Consider the following 17,013-nt stretch of genomic DNA (forward strand, 5'->3'; position numbering starts at 1 on the left):
CTGCAGCTCGGGGAGAAGTGAGCCATTTGAAGAAATTACGGAGCCCAGGTAGGTGAAGTCTTTAACAACCTCGATGCTAGTGGTGCTGTCCAGGCTAACTGGAGAGTTAACAGCAGGAGAAGACGGGTCTATGGCCATAATTTTAGTTTTGTTCCAGTTTATATGCAGTCCTACTTTGGCAGCCTCTTCTCGCAGAATTCGGAGCGCTTCCAGCAGCTGCTCCATGGAGTCCGCCAGAATGGCCAGGCTATCGGCAAAATCGACATCTGTGATGGTATGATCTCCAAATTTGAGCCCAAAGCTGAGACGTGAAGTGGTTTTTGTCATAACGTAATCTATGATGACATTGAAGAGCTCTGGGGCCACTGCACATCCTTGGCGCACCCCTGTCGTGATTTGAAAGAACGGGCTTGCGCCGACCATGGGAGGTGAATGGAGTTCGTCCGGAATGAGGCAGTCTCTGTCTGCTGACCACGTGCCTCTGGATATGGGGTTTCTCCCCTAATAAAACACTCCGATCAGGACGGCCGCAACCTCATGTGGCGGGTGGAGCCCACCCCGGGAATCTCAGTACCAAGGTTTAACCTAGCTCTAATCAGATTCCAGGCCTAGGGTCGGTTGGGCTAGCGACCCTCCACCCGAAAATTAAGTGCTACGAAAAGTGACAATATAGCCTTGGACCCGGATTCCCTTTTAAGATCTCGACCATCGCGCGTCAATGGACATGCTGACGACGTCAGAAAGATGACAGACTAAACCTTATGGACCGAAGGGGGCTACGAATAGCCACCTGTAATGTCTTGACTTTGAATGAACCTGCGTCAAAGAACCTACTCTCTGAAGAACTTCGCAAGAATAAAGTGTCAATTGCAGGTCTTACAGAAACACGTCTTACCGGAAGCGGAGAAGAGCGAATAGGTAACAGTGACTCATTGCTCTGGTCTGGAGGAAGCTCAAGAAGGAATGGTGTTGGCCTTGCACTAAATAGCCTTACAAGAAAGGCCTTACTTTTACACGAAGCTGTATCGGACAGATTAATGAAGGCCCGCTTTGGACACAAGCATGGCAAGATGACTGTCATCATATGCTATGCCCCGACCAACGATTCTGATGATGCAACTAAGGAGGATTTCTACTCTGCTTTGTCCAGATGCCTTGCAACAGTACCCCCCATGATATAACTGCTCTCCTTGGCGAATTTAATGCGACAGTGCGCGATGATATGGGTTTATGGTGTGGCACAGTTGGTCCTGTATCCCCCGACCCACTTAACGACAATGGGCTCCGCTTACTTGAACTGTGCCGATCTCACGACCTTTACATTGCAAACACCTACTTCCAACGCAAAACTATTCATCAGTACACGTGGTATAGTAATGACGGTCGTACAAAGAAGATGATTGACTACGTCATTATTTCCAAACGCTGGAGATCATTGGTGAAGAACTGCAGAACTTACAGATCAGCAGAGCTTGGAAACGCAGACCATAGGCTTGTGTGCGCCGATCTTCGGCTTCGCCTCCATGCACAACGATCGAAAAGAAAACCCGTCGCTGCAGATATTGGGAAACTAAAGGAACCAGATACTCAACAGAAGTACAGTATCGAGATATTGAATCGCTTCGAGGCCCTTGGCTCACTTAATAGCAGCGAAGATCTCTGGAAGTATTTTAAATTGCAGACCAGTGAAGCAGCACAACTAGTGCTTGGCAAGAGGAGTTATCCAAAGAAATCGTGGCTAACTAATGAAACACTGCAAGTCATAGAGCAAAGACGGAAGGCAAGACTTCTTGGGGACAGGACCACATATCGGAGGCTCAATGGAGTGCGGAACAGACTCATTCACCGGGATAGAACCCAGTTTGTTGCAAGGAAAGCCAATGAAATTGAGCTAGCTGCAAAAAAGAAAGACATGGGCAGCCTATTCAAGCATCTCCGAGACCTCACTGAAAATAAAACTCCCACCTTGGGTCCCGTCCTGTCCAGGGATGGTGCACTTCTCTCTGACGAAGGTTCTTGTCTTGAGCGGTGGAAGGACCACTTTTGTTCGCTCCTCAACAATACTGGTCCGTCTGCGCCTCCTAATGATAGTCCCAGCCAACCTTGCAGTCAAAGACCTGGAACATGAGCCTTTCAGCCCCTCAGAAATTGGACATGCAGTAAAAAGACTCAAGAATAATAAAGCTGCGGGTATCTGTGGCTTAAACTCAGAGCTGCTAAAATATGGAGGTCCTGCAATGCTCCTGTTTCTACACACCCTGTTCTCTACAATCTGGCAAACAGAGATAATTCCTGAGGATTGGCGGAAGGGTGTCATCATCCCCTTATGGAAGAGAAAAGGCTCGAGAAGCGACTGCTCCAACTACCAGGGAATAACCCTACTGTCAGTCCCTGGCAAACTGTTTTCAATGGTCCTGCTGGATCGATGTCGGAGCATCATTCGAAAAATCCGGCGACCGGAGCAAGCTGGTTTTATGTCGGATCGTTCAACCATCGAGCAGATTTTCACGATTCGACAAATAGTAGAGAAGACCACAGAGTTCCGACAGAAAGCATTTATTGCCTTCATTGACTTCCGTGCTGCATTTGACTCAGTCGATCGAAAAGCTCTTTGGCGGATCCTAAAGTTGACTGGCCTACCCGAGAAATATTGTAATTTAGAGACGTCAAAAAATGATTTGGTTGAAAAAGTGTTTCCGAATATTCTAACCAATTATAAAAATCATAAATGGCTATGTGAACGAGCGATTCTGGTAACTAAGAACAAATACGTCCACGAATCAACAATATTATTCTGACCCAAGATTCGAGACAAGGCAGTCATTTACAAGTCAGTCGACAAAGTTCTGGAATCAAATGAAACTATCCATCAAAATTATTAAATTCCCTGGATCTCCAGGGGATCTCTAGGCATACCAATAACACTGTTGCGAAATATTAGCCCACCAAAGCTTTGCAATTGCACGCGACTTGCCTTAAAAAAACAATGGAAAACCTAATAGAGGCGACAATCTTGACAGGGCCTTCCGAGGGTGAGGCTGCTCTTATTCCTCGCATTCCCATGATCCCAACGGATCGGCCTTTTCAATTTAAAAGATTGCAATTCCCAATTTGATTAGCATTTGCAATCACCATCAACAAAGCTCAAGGGCAATCATTAGAAAAATGCGGTATAGATCTTAATACGGATTGTTTTTCCCATGGACAATTATATGTTGCAAGTTCTAGAGTCAGTAAACTGGACGATCTATTTATATACAAAGACAATGGGACTGCGAAGAAAATTGTATATCCACAAGTTTTACGCAGTTAAAAGTTAGCACCTTGCATACGTGTTGCTTTAGAGGGAGGGGGATTTAGGCTTGCAGGTCAGAGAGAAATTGCAGTCAAAGAGCAAACGCGAAACCTGACTTGCGGCTGAAAGAGAAAGTAGAAAAAGAATGCGTGTCGAGGAATTACCAGAGTATATCAGAGAAATTACCAGTTGTATATAGTTTTACACAAGAGTTTTACACAATTAAAAATTAGAACCTTGCACGCGTGTTGCTGGGGCACGTTCCGGAAAAAAAAAACAACAAAAAAATAAAGAAGAAAAATAAAATAAAAATGAAGAAAAAACTATAACAAGAGCTAAGAGCTCATATGGCACTTGTGACGAGGCCAGACGAGCCAAGAGCTCATATGGTATGAGCTCTAGCAAAATTCTAAGAATCAATAGATTGATTTAAAAGGAAAATCGAAGGCTAATGCCAATCGGGATTTAGAATAAGAGCTTTGAGTCACGAGGTCCTTCTAAATATTAAAATTCATTAAGATCTGATCACCTACTTGTAAGTTACAAACACCTCATTTTTTCTACTTTTTCCTCTCCCTTCAGTCCCCCAGATGGTCTAATCATGTAAAACGACTTTATCAAGTCAATTTGTGCAGCTCGCGCACACACCTACCAATTTCCATCGTCCTAGCACGTCCAGAAGCACCAAACTCACCAAAACACTGAACCCCACCCCCTAACTCCCCCAAAGAAAGTGGATCTAGTACGGTTACGTCAATCCCGTATCCACAATATTTGTTTATTCTACCCACCAAGTTTCATCCCGATTTCTCTACTCTAAGCCTTTTCCAAGATTTCCAGTTTTCCCCTCCAACTCCCCCCCTTGTCAACAGATCTGGTCGGAATTTGAAATAAGAGCTCTGAGACATGAGTTTCTTCTAAATATCAAATTTCATTAAGATCCGGTCACCCATTCTTAGGTTAAAGTTCCTCGATTTTATTACTTTTTCCAAATCAACACCCCCAGCTCCTCCAAAGTGAACAGATCCGTTCCAATTATGTCAACCACGTATCTATAACTTGTGCTTATTCTTCCCATCAAGTTTTATCCCCATTTCTCCAATTTAGCGTTTTCCAAGATTTCCGTTTCCCCCCTCCAACTCCCTATGTCCCCGGATCCTGTTCGAATTGAAAATGGAGCATCTCAGTCATAAGATCCGTCTATGTATCAAGTTCCATTAAGATCCAATCGCCCATTCGTAAGATAAAGATACCTCAATTTTCAGGTTTTCCAAGAATTCCGGTTTCCCCCTCCAAATCCCCCCAATATCACCGGATCTGGTCGGGATTTAAAATAAGAGCTCTAAAGCACAAGATCCTTCTAAAAATCAAATTTCATTAAGATCTGATCACCCGTTCGTAAGTTACAAATACCTCATTTTTCTAATTTTTCCGAATTACTCCCCCCCCCAAACTCCACCGAAGAGGGTGGATCCAGTCCGGTTATGTCAGTCACGTATCTAGGACTTCTGCTTATTGTTCTCACCAAGTTTCATCCCGATCCCTCTACTCTGAGCGTTTTCCAAGATTTTAGGTCCCCCCAACTCCCCCATATGTCACCGGATTCAGAGCGGATCCGTTCCGGTTATGTCAGTCACGTATTTTGGACTTGTTTTTATTCTTCCCACCAAGTTTCATCCTGATCTCTCCGCTTTAAGTGTTTTCCAAAATTTCCAGTCCCCCCCCCCAACTTCCTTTCCCTTAATGACTCTTAGGTTCCCAGATCTTACTGGGAAGATCTTACCCCACTCTTAGGTTCAGATTTTAGGTTCCCCCACCCAAGTCCCCCCAATATCACCAGATCTGGTTCGGATTTGAAGCAAGAGCTCTGAGACACAACATACTTCTAAACATTGAATTTCATTAAGATCCCATCACCCCTTAGCAAGTTAAAAATACTTCATTTTTTCTATTTTTTTCCAAATTAACCGGCCCCCACTCCCCCCCAGATGGTAAAATCGGGATAATACTATTTCTAATTTAATCTGGCCCGGTCCCTGATAGGCCTACCAAATTTCATCGTTCCAACTTACCTGGAAGTGCGTAAAGTGGGACAACCGGTACCGACAGACGGACCGACAGAATTTGCGATCGCTATATGTCACTTGGTTTAATACCAAGTGCCGTAAAAACAAGAGCTAAGAGCTCATAGGTACTTGTGACGATGCCAGAAGAGCTAAGAGTCAAGAGCTCATATGGTATGAGCTCTAACAAAATTCTACCAATCAATAGATAGATTTAAAAGGAAATTAGAGGCTTAATACCGGTCGGGATTTAAAATAAGAGCTGAGTCACAATGTCCTTCTAAATAACAAAATTCATTAAGATCCGATCACCCACTCTTAAGTTATAAATACCTCATTTTTTTAATTTTTCCTCTCCCTTTAGTCCCCCCAGATGGTCGAATCCGGGAAAACGACTTTATCAAGTCAATTTGTACAGCTCCCTGACACACCTACCAATTTTCATCATCCTAGCACGTCCAAAAGGTCAAATCGGGAAAAGGACTATTTCTAATTTAATTTGGTCCAGTCCCTGATACGCCTGCCAAATTTCATCGTCCTAGCTTACCTGTAAATGCCTAAAGTAGCAAAACCGGGACCGACAGACAGACCGACAGACCGATAGAATTTGCGATTGCTATATGTCACTTGGTTAATACCAAGCGCCATAAAAACTAAAAAAAGTTAAACAACTAAAAAAAACTATAAAGAAAAAAAATAAAAAAACTAAAAAAAGATAAAAAATAAAAAAATAAAATTAAAATTAAAAAACAAGGGATTACAAGAATTCAAAAACCTTAAAAAAGGAAGCCAAAGCTTTGAAGCTTATTAGATATCATTGTTTGTAACTGGACTTGCTTTAATCAAATATCTTTGAAAAAACTGCAATAGAACACAAGGGTTAATGAGAATGCGCTATATATATATATAGAGAACGTGCTATATATATATATATATATATATATATATATATATATATATATATATATATATATATATATATATATATATATATGGCGTCGCCTTTAACGTATGAATTCAAATTTTTTTTCTAACCTACGCTTGAAAAGAAAAGACAAAAGAAAACATTCTCCTTGTACAGCTTTGAATAAGTTTAGCATTTTATGACAAAAAAACAAAACAAACATTGGTAAGGTTACCAGACGCGCCGTTTGAAATGTACTTAATGTTTGTAATTTCGTGTCCAGTTACGTTTCAAATAAATACCCTCGAAACGACCTTCATTTTCAGTTTTTGGTACTCCAAGTGTCAGTCACAGCAGCATTTCCATATTTTTGTAAGAGAAAAAAGCAAAAATAAAGAAGCAAGAGACCAATAGAATCCAACTAGATCTCTTGAAAAATAAGAGAAAATTTCAGGTTCCTAATGATTTTTAATGCAATACTTTTTTGTCAGTGTCTGAATTGTGTTTGATTTCCAGTTACATTTTTTTTACAAGTTAATAATTTTTTTATAATGGTATTCATGTTGTTAAATCTTTATTTACAAAACACTCACATTATCATTGACAATGATGCTATTTTCCTCGACCTGGATTAGCTAAATCTAGTTGGGATCAAAACTAGGTTGCTAATTCAATGGTTTTATGTGATCAAAGACTAAAACACATATTTTATAACTCTTGAGACCAACTCCAATTTATGCTCAAATATCTCATCTCAAACACATGGCTGATTATAATTTGAAGGTTGCAAGACAAAGACAACTTGTTGACAAGAATTTGATACCTCAAATGCCGTAAATGAAGCAATAAAAAAAATAGAAATTAATTGAATTAATTTTCACTAAACTCACTTATTGTTAAATTGATAAACAGCTTCTACTTTCTATTTTGAATAGAATGTCGAAGGGAATTTTTATTGTTGAACTTACGTTGGATTCTTCTTCATGGGTTTTACCAATTGTAGAAACTAACTCGCAGAGACATTCAAGGTGTTCCTCAGTGCGCGACCTAAGTAACTCAGATAGAAAGAAATTCATAACTTCAATTTTAAAAATCTTCAACTTGAATAATTCCCCAGTAAATCTGGAAGAAATATTACAATTAGGCCCTACTAAAATGAAAAGAAATTATCATGAATGAATACATAAACCTAAAGCGAGGAGATGTCAAAACTGACAATTACATAAAGCATCAAAATACCATTTACCACTATGGATGAAGAGATGAAACAAAGAACGACCAAAACTTAAAATAATAACCAAGTCAAATTGAAAACAATAACAGGAAAAATCAATATCACTGCTTCAAAATGAAATTTACGCTTTGCTATAAAATAGCAGTTTTTTTTTATTTTTTTTTATTATTATTTTAGAATGTGCTTTATATTTGCGTAAACATCAACAAAATAAAAAATAAGGTAGATGAAAATCCCAATAATAATCAAAACTATAGAGAATAAAAAAATATGATTGAGAGTTATTACATTTGTTACTTTAACATTGTGACTCCGAAAAGTGATTTAATTGTAATAAATCATTGCAATAACAGTCTATCTAATTATATTTGTAATAAAATTCGATTAGTCCTGTGGATCACAAGCACCGAAGTGCTGTTTTTACCGAGTGCTAGTAGAAAAAATTTGAGCGGTGATTTGATCAACTTTGAGCGGTGATTTAGATTCGATTTGTGTAGCGCACAACAGCGCTGCTTAAGTAAAGAACGATGTGGGAACACTGTATTATTAATTTTTCATGTTTTTTTAGACCATGGTGCTTCGTATAGAAAAGAAACTTCAAAAAGGTCCCATTTGATTCGAAATGGAACGTTCTAGTTCCGTTTTTAATAGTCAAAAGTAATCGAAAGGCAGCCAAGACCCCCTCCCCCTATTTCCATAATTTCTTCAAAAATATCCAGCAAGGGTTGGAAGCTATGCCTCGGGGGCATAAAAGGTTTTATAGATAGAATGGTCATATAAACCTCAGAGGGGGCTCATTGCATTGTAAGTCAGAAGTTCCTTTTTAAGAATCAAAATGATCGGAGGGCAACTATAACACCACTCCCCCCTAGCGTCCTATTTTCCACAAATACATACGATAGAAACTTTAGGATAGTCATTTATTCAAAAAACAGTCCAAAGATCAAACAGCAAGGCCTTCGAGGTAGACACAATATCAGAGAGTCTGGGACAAGGGTTCTAAGTTATGCTTCAAAAGCCATATAAAGTTTTTATTGAAGGAGTGGTCGTGTGAAGAGGAAGCTCATTTGATTGGTAATGAGTTTCCTAGTTTTAGTGTAGTAAAAAGTTTAGTAAAGTTCTATGTAAATCATAAGTTCTATTACAGTATTCTTATTTAAGAATAAAAAGTGAATGGATGGCAACCAGCCCTCCACCCCCCCCCCTTGGCCTATCATTCTCCAAAACATATCGCATTAAAAGTTTAAGAGCGCAATTTTGTTCAGAACTGTTGAAACATACAGTAATTATGTCTTTGGGGATGTCAGCCTTTAGTCTAGTAAAGTTCTAGTAAAGAATCTAGTTAAGCTCTAATTAATTCGGAACTTCTAGAACCCTTTTAAAAATAGAATGGCGGGTAACCAGCCCCTCCCCCTCCCACTAGCCTATCATTCCCCAAAATACATCTGATCAAAATTTTAAGAGAGCTATTTTTTTTCAACATTGTTGGAGGGTCCAGTAGTTATATCTTTGGTAAAGTCAACACAGTCTGAAGGGCAAGGAATTTAAGTTAGGCAATTCATTTATTATTTACATATAGTTAATGTTATTAGGAAAGGTATGCATGTTTGAAGCCTTTGAACTTTATTTTTCAAAAAGACAAAGGACTATCAGGTGAGCCTTTTAGAGAATGTTGAGAGGAATGTTGAACTAGATAAAAAAAATAGTTATCTGTAGGTTATAAGAATTGTCAAAAGAGCGTGACTCAGGTATGACTGAGAATATTAATACGGAGCTTTCAGGAAATGATAAGGGAAATGATCAAAAAGGCAATATTTGCCTGTGCTTGGACATTGTCATAAGAGTTTGTCTCAAGAATTGATTTGGGAATTAGGTTGAACTTTCAGAAAATGCTTAAAGGGGAAGATCATCTGACCAAAAGGCAATATGAGCACGCTTACTAATAAGACTACTGTCATTACAACATTTACTACTACTGATACTACTACTTCAAAAACTATTTCTATTGCTACTGGTTGTAAAGCTAAGAGAACTGAGATAAAAATTTTAAAAAGTATATGAAAATACAGGTTATCAAAAGGACATATCAGCGTCGCCACAGCAATGGTTAATGGAATTAAGCTGAAACCCCTAAGACTTAATAAGAGGGATATTCAACTGACCAAAAGACAATAAGTTAATACTACTGCTACTGTTAGTACCAGCGCTATTATTAATAATTATACTTCTCAATGCCAATGCTACTACTGTGACTACAATTACAACTATGCCTAAGCGCATGAAGGTAAATTTTTAAGGAATTTTGAGGGGGGATGGTTAACTGGGTCCAAAGACACCGTCTGTATGCTACTTTGCTAGATGTCAATCTTAAGAACAGTTTGGTGCGTGAAGTTGGCTTGCTTGGTGTGTGAAGTTCGCTTGTTTGGTGTGTGAAGTTGGCTTGTTTAGTGTGTGAACAAACGGGGCTTGCTGTGGGGATATTGAATTAATCAAAACAACATTTTTGCATCCTAATACTACTACTTCTACTCATACTTGCTGCATTGCTACTACCATTAGCAGTTCTACTACTACTACTACTGCCACTAAGGCTTAGACTACTACTATTGATACTACTCTTAATATTATTGCTGCTGCTGCTAAAACTAAGGATGTTAGGGCGAAATATTTGAGAAACATTGAAACTGTATAAAACTAAATCAAAGCACACTATGACAACACAGGGTATCACCTGGTCATATCAGAAATTCTTCAGGAACGGTTGATGGTATGAAGTAAAAACTTCTAGCGTGTGTTGAAGGGGATGTTAAAGAGACCGAAGATGCAAAGCGCGTATTCCTACTGATGGTACTGTAACTATTGACACTACGCAGACTATATTGCAGCAATATTTAGACGGATGTTGAGCTAAATCAAAACGAACTATGTGCATGTAGAAATAAAAAATGTGACAATGGAATATCTCGAGAACGTCTTACCTTATCCAGTTAGAAGTTTAAGGGTAAGTTGTAGGGATTCCTGAACAAGCCAGAAGGCACTATGTGTATAGTATTAATACTACCACTACTGTTAGTATAACTAATGATACTAAGCGTATTAAGATTAAACTTTCAGGGGAAGTTTAAGCGAGTTTCAATTAAACGAAAAAACTATAGATATGCAGGGTTTCAAAAGGGCTTATAAACAATATCATAGAAACAGGCACTCTATAATAGTTAGAAATATCGTTGAAACTTTGAAAGGAGCCAGTTCAATTGGAAATTAAAAGTTTTAGTGGCCTTCTTAAGAGTCAAAAGAGGTAGGAGGGCAAGCAACCCTCCCCCGCAGCCCATTTATTTTCGAAACACATCCAGTCAGAATTTTGACACAGCCATTTTGTTCAGCATAGTAGAAGCGTCCAGTAGCTACGTCTCTAGGGATGTGGGGTATGTCAACTCCTCAAACTTATGCAATTAGGCCATAATGTTTTAAAACTAAATGTTTCTTTAAAACTAAACTAAAAGGCACTTTGTGTATGGCTATCAATGAGACACCTCCACAATATATCGAGAACGAATAGGGACATTAAGTTGAAACATTCAGGGCTACTACTGTTACTACTTCTGTTCTTACGATTTAAATAAATCAAAACAGTGTAAGTGTCTCCAGGTTGTCAAAGAGCATAGATAGAATTTTCTTAGAATGATCCCAAGTTTTACTTTCCAGGTCACCTTGAGGAGATATAAAACTAAATTAAACAAACTATTTATGGCAGGATTAATGTTGAAAAGTTTCTCCAGCATACAAATAAGCAAGCCGAGCTATTGATTCTTGTAGAAAAACAAAAATATACAAATTCTTTTCTTTCATGAAAAAGAGTATGTCAATAGAAAACAAAGAAAAACAGATTTAAAAAACTGTTTTCACAAAACAACTTTATTTCTTGTATCAAAATTTCCCCTTTTAATTCTATTTCATTCAAAAAATAAACATATATGCCAAAATAGAACATTTATAATAAAAATTGGTAATGTTTAATGCAATCTGTTACTTTGTCAAAGCAATATTTTCGGATGACGAATCAACAAATTTTTTGACATCTCGACAATTTTTATTTATGAAAAAGAAATTGTTTATTTTTTTTGGAAATTTGTATCGATTTTTGATTTTTTTTTATAACAATAAATTATCACAATATTCGAAATTCTTTATCAAACTTGGTACCTGGAAATCACATAAGGTCGATATAAATTCTAAATCGACAACCCACAGCTAGCCATTATTATATTTCGACAAAAAAAAAGTCACAAGAAACACGCGTGTTTAACATACATCGAAACGATATGTTGTGATATACTGTTGAAAAGGAAAAAAACATACCTCACATTTCCTAACAAATTACGTTTTTCTTCCTCTTTTCTCTTATTCAGCTTGACTAGCAGTTTTGCCTTCTTTTCTTCTGTATCAGCATCCTGCAAAGCATTTAATATAGATACAGTTTCTTCTTTGTCCTTCATTTGTTTTTCAAAACTCTGCTGACATCTGTTGAGAAGAAGCTGACGAAAACTGACTTTCCTAGGACCTCCAGGCAAGCCTCTCTCAGACAACAACTTACAGAGTTTAGCATATTCAAGAGCGCATATTGGCTTGCCAGTGGCCTAAAAGGAAACTGAAGTTAATTTTCGAAACACAAAAGAAGAAGAACGGAAATATAACAAGATAATGAAAAACAAATTAAGAGGAATCGGAATGTTAAGAAATCACATTAGAGGGATACTTGGCATAAATTACACTATTAGAGGCCTAGTTAGCCAAATATCACATATAGCTGGAGATTCAATGTGGAGACCCTCTAGCATTTTGACCGGTTACAATCTACAGTATGAAATCAAGTTAGATAGCTTGCACCATATACACTTTGCCTAAATTCTCATCATCCATTTCCTTCTCATTCTATTTTAACTATAGTATTGGATCCTGTTGTATCAAGTTACATTTATAAATGTACTTTTGTTTTTCCCACTTTGATACTTACGTACCATTAGCGAAAACCAAACAATGAGCTTCCCTTTCGAGATTCAAAATATTTTGGTATTAACTCGAATGACCTCTTTGACCAGTAGCCTGCATCTTCTTTAGTGATCTTTACGAAGTCTTCGCCCCATTTTTGGCTGTGTTAACGAAACCCTTCTCTTAGTTCTAAATCATTCCTGAGTTTTCGCTAGATTTTGCTTTTCCTTCTTGGCTTTTATATGCAGAAATCAACAGATTCACACACACGAAGGTCTCGACACAAAGTGCCTATTTTAAAACACGAGGAATATCACTTTTAACCATCGTTAGCATTATCTCCTTGGGAACCGGTATTTATCCCCCCATGGAAAATAATCACTGGGAAAATTCCTCTACCCGTAAAATTGAGCAGAAAAAGAAAAAGTACAAAAAAAGATCAGATGTCCTAAGGGGTATCAAACAAACAAGATATCAAAAACAGTTTTATGAAAGGGGCTGGTTGGGGAGCTTTTAATTGTTTTAAAAAGTAGAATTGTGGCAAAGAGTCAAACTTTAGGGTAAAGAGCGAGACGTTGAAGAGGGGACAACCCATTTCATATACGGAGTAATTTCTGTTCGTTTTAAATTTTAATGTCGCTCCTTACTTACAGTTAAAAAAACTAGTTTTTTTCATTTAATTTTCTTTTCAAGATACGAGGGTTGTGAAGTTCGAGATAAATTACTGATGATTATGAATATGATTTTGAATATGGGAAAGTACATAGCAATTATAGGAATCTTTCATTAAAGCACACAATAAAAAAGGTGACATGACTGAGTTAGGTTATTATAGAGGCATTAACTTGGTTTATGCAGGGAGTAAATTACTTAGTATGATGATACTTTTTAGACTTAAAGATACTATAGATAAAGTTTTAAAAGAAGAAAACAAAGTATCAACTAACTTTTCCCTCTCTAGATTATGAGCATCATATAGCATCTGAGTCTTTAGACCCCTTTAGTCCTCAGTTATACAAATTATAAACAAGCGTTTGCTTCAGTCGATAGCAGAGCTTTAGCAAAGGTTAAATCCTTGCATGGTATACCCGATAAACACACTAAAGTGATAATTGTTATGTACAAAAACATCATAGCCGCGTTTAAGGTTGAGAATTAGGTCACTAACTGGCTTCTGATTGGGTCAGGAGTTAAGTAGAGTTGCCTTCTATCCCCATTTATATGAATTATTTTGATAGACTTTGTCCTAAGGGACACAGCAAAGGTTATGGGAGAGCATTGAATCAATTTACAAAGTAAAACTCTTCTAGACTTGGATTATGCTGACGATTTGAGTTTCCTAGATGAAAATTTTAGCAAAATGAATGTATTTTTGGAAGGTTTTTACAATTCAGAGGGCAAGATTAGGCTTGAAGATTAATGTTAAATAGACCAAGTCCCTTAGACTCGGAATAAATGACGGTGAGAAGGCGATGTCGGGTAAGAAAGTAATGTCAGGTGACGAGTAGATCGATGAAACAGATGGTTTTAATTCCATGGGTAGAATTGTAATAAAAGATGGCGGAAACAATAAAGATGTTAAAAGTCAAATAGCCAAGGTCCAGGGTGTCTTTTTGCAATAGAAATAAGGTAGGAAAAACAGGGATATAAGTCTGCAAATCAGGATTATTATCCTGATTCGGTAGAAAGCTACAATAGAAAGCTACAATAATAACAGTGTGCGTGTATGGGTCTGAAAAGTGACTGCTTTGAAAGATAAAGGAGACTTTGTTAGATATTTTCTAGGGGAATTGTTTAAAAATTCTTTGGGAAACCCGTAAGCTGTTCAAATTGTGAATTACAAACAGTAAGCAGTCCAAAAACGTAGGTGGATCTATCCTGCCTTCTAGGGTTATAATGAGATAAAAGTTGAGATGGCTAGGACACCTTCTACGCATCAAGGATGACCAAAGATCGTCAATTTTTGCCAGCCATTTAGGGCTGAACGAAAAGCACGTCGTTCCCAAATGCAATTGGAAGAAGCTGTAAGAAAGAATTTAAAAAATTGGGATTTCTAGGGAAGGCGTAAAGAGGGGAACTTTGAATCGATTGGGGTAGAGAAGTCCCTTGCACATCTATGTCAGCTTCAGGCGGCTTCGCGCTGCAGTGAGTTGTTAATAGTAGTAGTAGTAGCCCTATTCCTGTTTGTGTTTTTTTTTCAAATTTGAATTGACTTCAGTTTAATTTGTGTTCGTTTTGAGATTCATTTCTTAATCCATAGCAGTATTTGTTATCTTTACGTTTAATGGGATAAAATTCTAATTTTAATTTGTAACATGTTTCATTTGCGCATTTATAGTTATTTTTGTTCCTTTAAAGTTCGAATTATTATGTGACATTTTAACATGCCTCTATACTTTTCATTGAAAAACTTCTTTTTGAAAAACATTCTTAAAGTGATTATTCACTTTAATGCGAACTTAGACAGTTCGCATCTAGCATTCATTCAGTGCAGTCGCATTTCGCTAGCTCTGATAATTTGTGACGTGTGATTTGACCAGTCAACAACTAATTGAATTTAAGCCGGATTAACTCTGTACCTGTTTGGAATAAATAACGAGTGAAATACTTTTGAACTTGTAATTGAAACTTGTTCGATAAATTTATAAACTTGTATACGATTACGGCTTAAGGATTATTTATGGATTGTGGCTGTGAGTTAGTATTCAGCACTACTATCATCTGAGTCGTGCATTGAAATATTCGGATTACTTGCAAATCACTGGATTACTAGCCCCACTCAAAGATAAGTTATTATTTATTCTCATTGCATTCATTTAGCCAGTGTGGATCATTTCATAATTGTGCTTATTGAGAACTTCTCTGTGGATATACCTTTTTCACTTAATTGTTTTTGGACTGATGCCGAGCCGTGAGTGAAATTTGCTTATCATGGACAATTGGAATACCAGTACGCTTTATTATTGCCCAGTTTTGAATTTTGCTCAGCACAATCTCGATGAGGGGTTGGACCATCAGTCTATTGTGAAATACGCTAGTGATTTTTTCCCGTATGAAGATGTTCTTGGAGCTAAGAAACTTTTATATAGCAATTGCTTCCCAGATGAGCCTATACCTCGTCGTTCGGGACCCAGTGCTAAGAATAGTTCATTGTCGGACATTATCGCTACTCTTTCTCGCTGCTCTGCAGAAAATATTGATATTCCAGAGTTCGTGATCAAATCCCCCTCTGAAGTCCCTAGCATTCCGGCGTCAGCTTATTCTATCCTTACCGCCAAAGTCAACCAGTGCCTTGATCAGTTAAAATCGCTTGCTCACCTCAATAGTCCAACAACGTCTATTAATAGTTCTTTGGTCTCAGATAGTAAGGGTACCAATCACAAACCCTCGTACGCCGTTGTTCTTAAATATCCGCCTCCAGAACTAAGAGACCCCGTTTCTCGCAAGGAAAAGCTTGATTCTTTCGCCGGACATGACGGTATTGTGTCGGTAAAGTCCGATCCGGTAAGGAAAAGATGGGTTGTTGTTACGCGGGATAAAGTTTCCGCCAATTCTCTTGCCGCATCTGCTGTTGCGAGCTATCCAAATATTCTTGCTAAAGTGATTGATCGCAAACCTCTTGGAGTAATTAGGGGACTTCCCGACAGTGTTTCTAGCAGTATACTCATCTCCGTTATTCCTGGTCTTGTTGAGGCCAGCCAGATCGGCTCTTCTCATACATTCCGTTTAGAGTTCCTTGATTCCGCTGCACTAAAATCTGCCATCGCTACAGGTCTGCGCTTGGGTTACGAGTCTTTTAAAATAACGGAATACAAAGAATTGCCCAGACGGTGTCTTAGATGCCAAAGTTTCCATCATTCGTTAGCTCACTGCCCATGTGCCCCGAATGAGATGAAGTGCTCTAAATGTTCTGGATGCCACTCCAATACTAAAGACAATCCTTGCTTAGAGGCTCCGAAATGTGCCAACTGCGGCGAAGCTCATGTTTCCTATAGTATGAATTGCCCAGTGATAAAACGCGCTCTGAACTCTGCTCCAAAATGAACCAAGCCACTATTTTAAGTTTTGCTTCTCTTAATATTAGCGGCACAAAAGACAAAGACTTGTTAATTAATGAATTATTAGTCCATGACATAGTGTTCTTGCAAGAACATCTTTTGACCAAATCAAACGTTTCTAGCCTGAAGCGATCTTCTGTCCACCATTTCTTTTCGCAAGAGGCCAAGCAAACTAGAGGCCGCCCTTCCGGTGGCCTAGCAATTTTTTTCCATTCCCCATCAAAGCCCTCTGTGATTCATTGTGATGATAACATCTTAGCGATTCAATGTGACAGTACCGCCTTTATAAACGTTTACTTACCTTGCGATCGACGTTCTATAGCATCGTTCACATCTTTCGCTAAATGTTGCTCCAGTTTAAAGTCTCTACTCGAAAGTCTACGTTTGAAAGACCTAAATTGGGTTTTAGCTGGTGACCTTAACTGTGACATTCTTGGTACCTCCGATAGATCAATCCTCTTGCTAGAATC

At 38.1% G+C, this 17,013-nt stretch overlaps 3 protein-coding genes across 3 annotated transcripts in view; 2 read left to right on the forward strand and 1 right to left on the reverse strand.

Moving 5' to 3' along the window:
- The window catches only part of LOC136029535 (uncharacterized), a 327,964-nt gene that overhangs the window by 55,634 nt on the left and 255,317 nt on the right, over positions 1–17,013 (reverse strand). The window contains exons 19-20 of the mRNA XM_065708005.1: positions 11,856–12,133; positions 7,231–7,384 (exon numbers count right to left, since the gene is read on the reverse strand). The gene's annotated coding sequence lies outside the window, so the exon portion shown is untranslated. The remainder of the gene's footprint in view (positions 1–7,230; positions 7,385–11,855; positions 12,134–17,013) is intronic.
- On the forward strand, positions 762–1,181 carry LOC136029737 (uncharacterized). Its single transcript, XM_065708242.1, has one exon. It carries the CDS (start codon positions 762–764, stop codon positions 1,179–1,181), a length of 420 nt encoding a protein of 139 aa, XP_065564314.1.
- LOC136029738 (craniofacial development protein 2-like) lies at positions 1,223–7,099 on the forward strand. Its single transcript, XM_065708243.1, has 2 exons — positions 1,223–1,780; positions 7,046–7,099. The coding sequence occupies exons 1-2, from the start codon at positions 1,223–1,225 to the stop codon at positions 7,097–7,099; spliced, it is 612 nt and encodes a 203-aa protein (XP_065564315.1).

Source organism: Artemia franciscana, chromosome 7 (assembly GCF_032884065.1).
Source record: "Artemia franciscana chromosome 7, ASM3288406v1, whole genome shotgun sequence".
NCBI lineage: Eukaryota > Metazoa > Arthropoda > Branchiopoda > Anostraca > Artemiidae > Artemia > Artemia franciscana.

Excerpts from the sequence above, each read along its gene's own strand:
- LOC136029737 (XM_065708242.1), top strand. The coding sequence starts at position 762 with ATGGACCGAAGGGGGCTACGAATAGCCACCTGTAATGTCTTGACTTTG.
- LOC136029738 (XM_065708243.1), top strand. The coding sequence starts at position 1,223 with ATGGGTTTATGGTGTGGCACAGTTGGTCCTGTATCCCCCGACCCACTT. Across the intron at positions 1,781-7,045 it reads TCATAGAGCAAAGACGGAAG|GTTGCAAGACAAAGACAACT; the intron begins GCAAGACTTCTT and ends TATAATTTGAAG.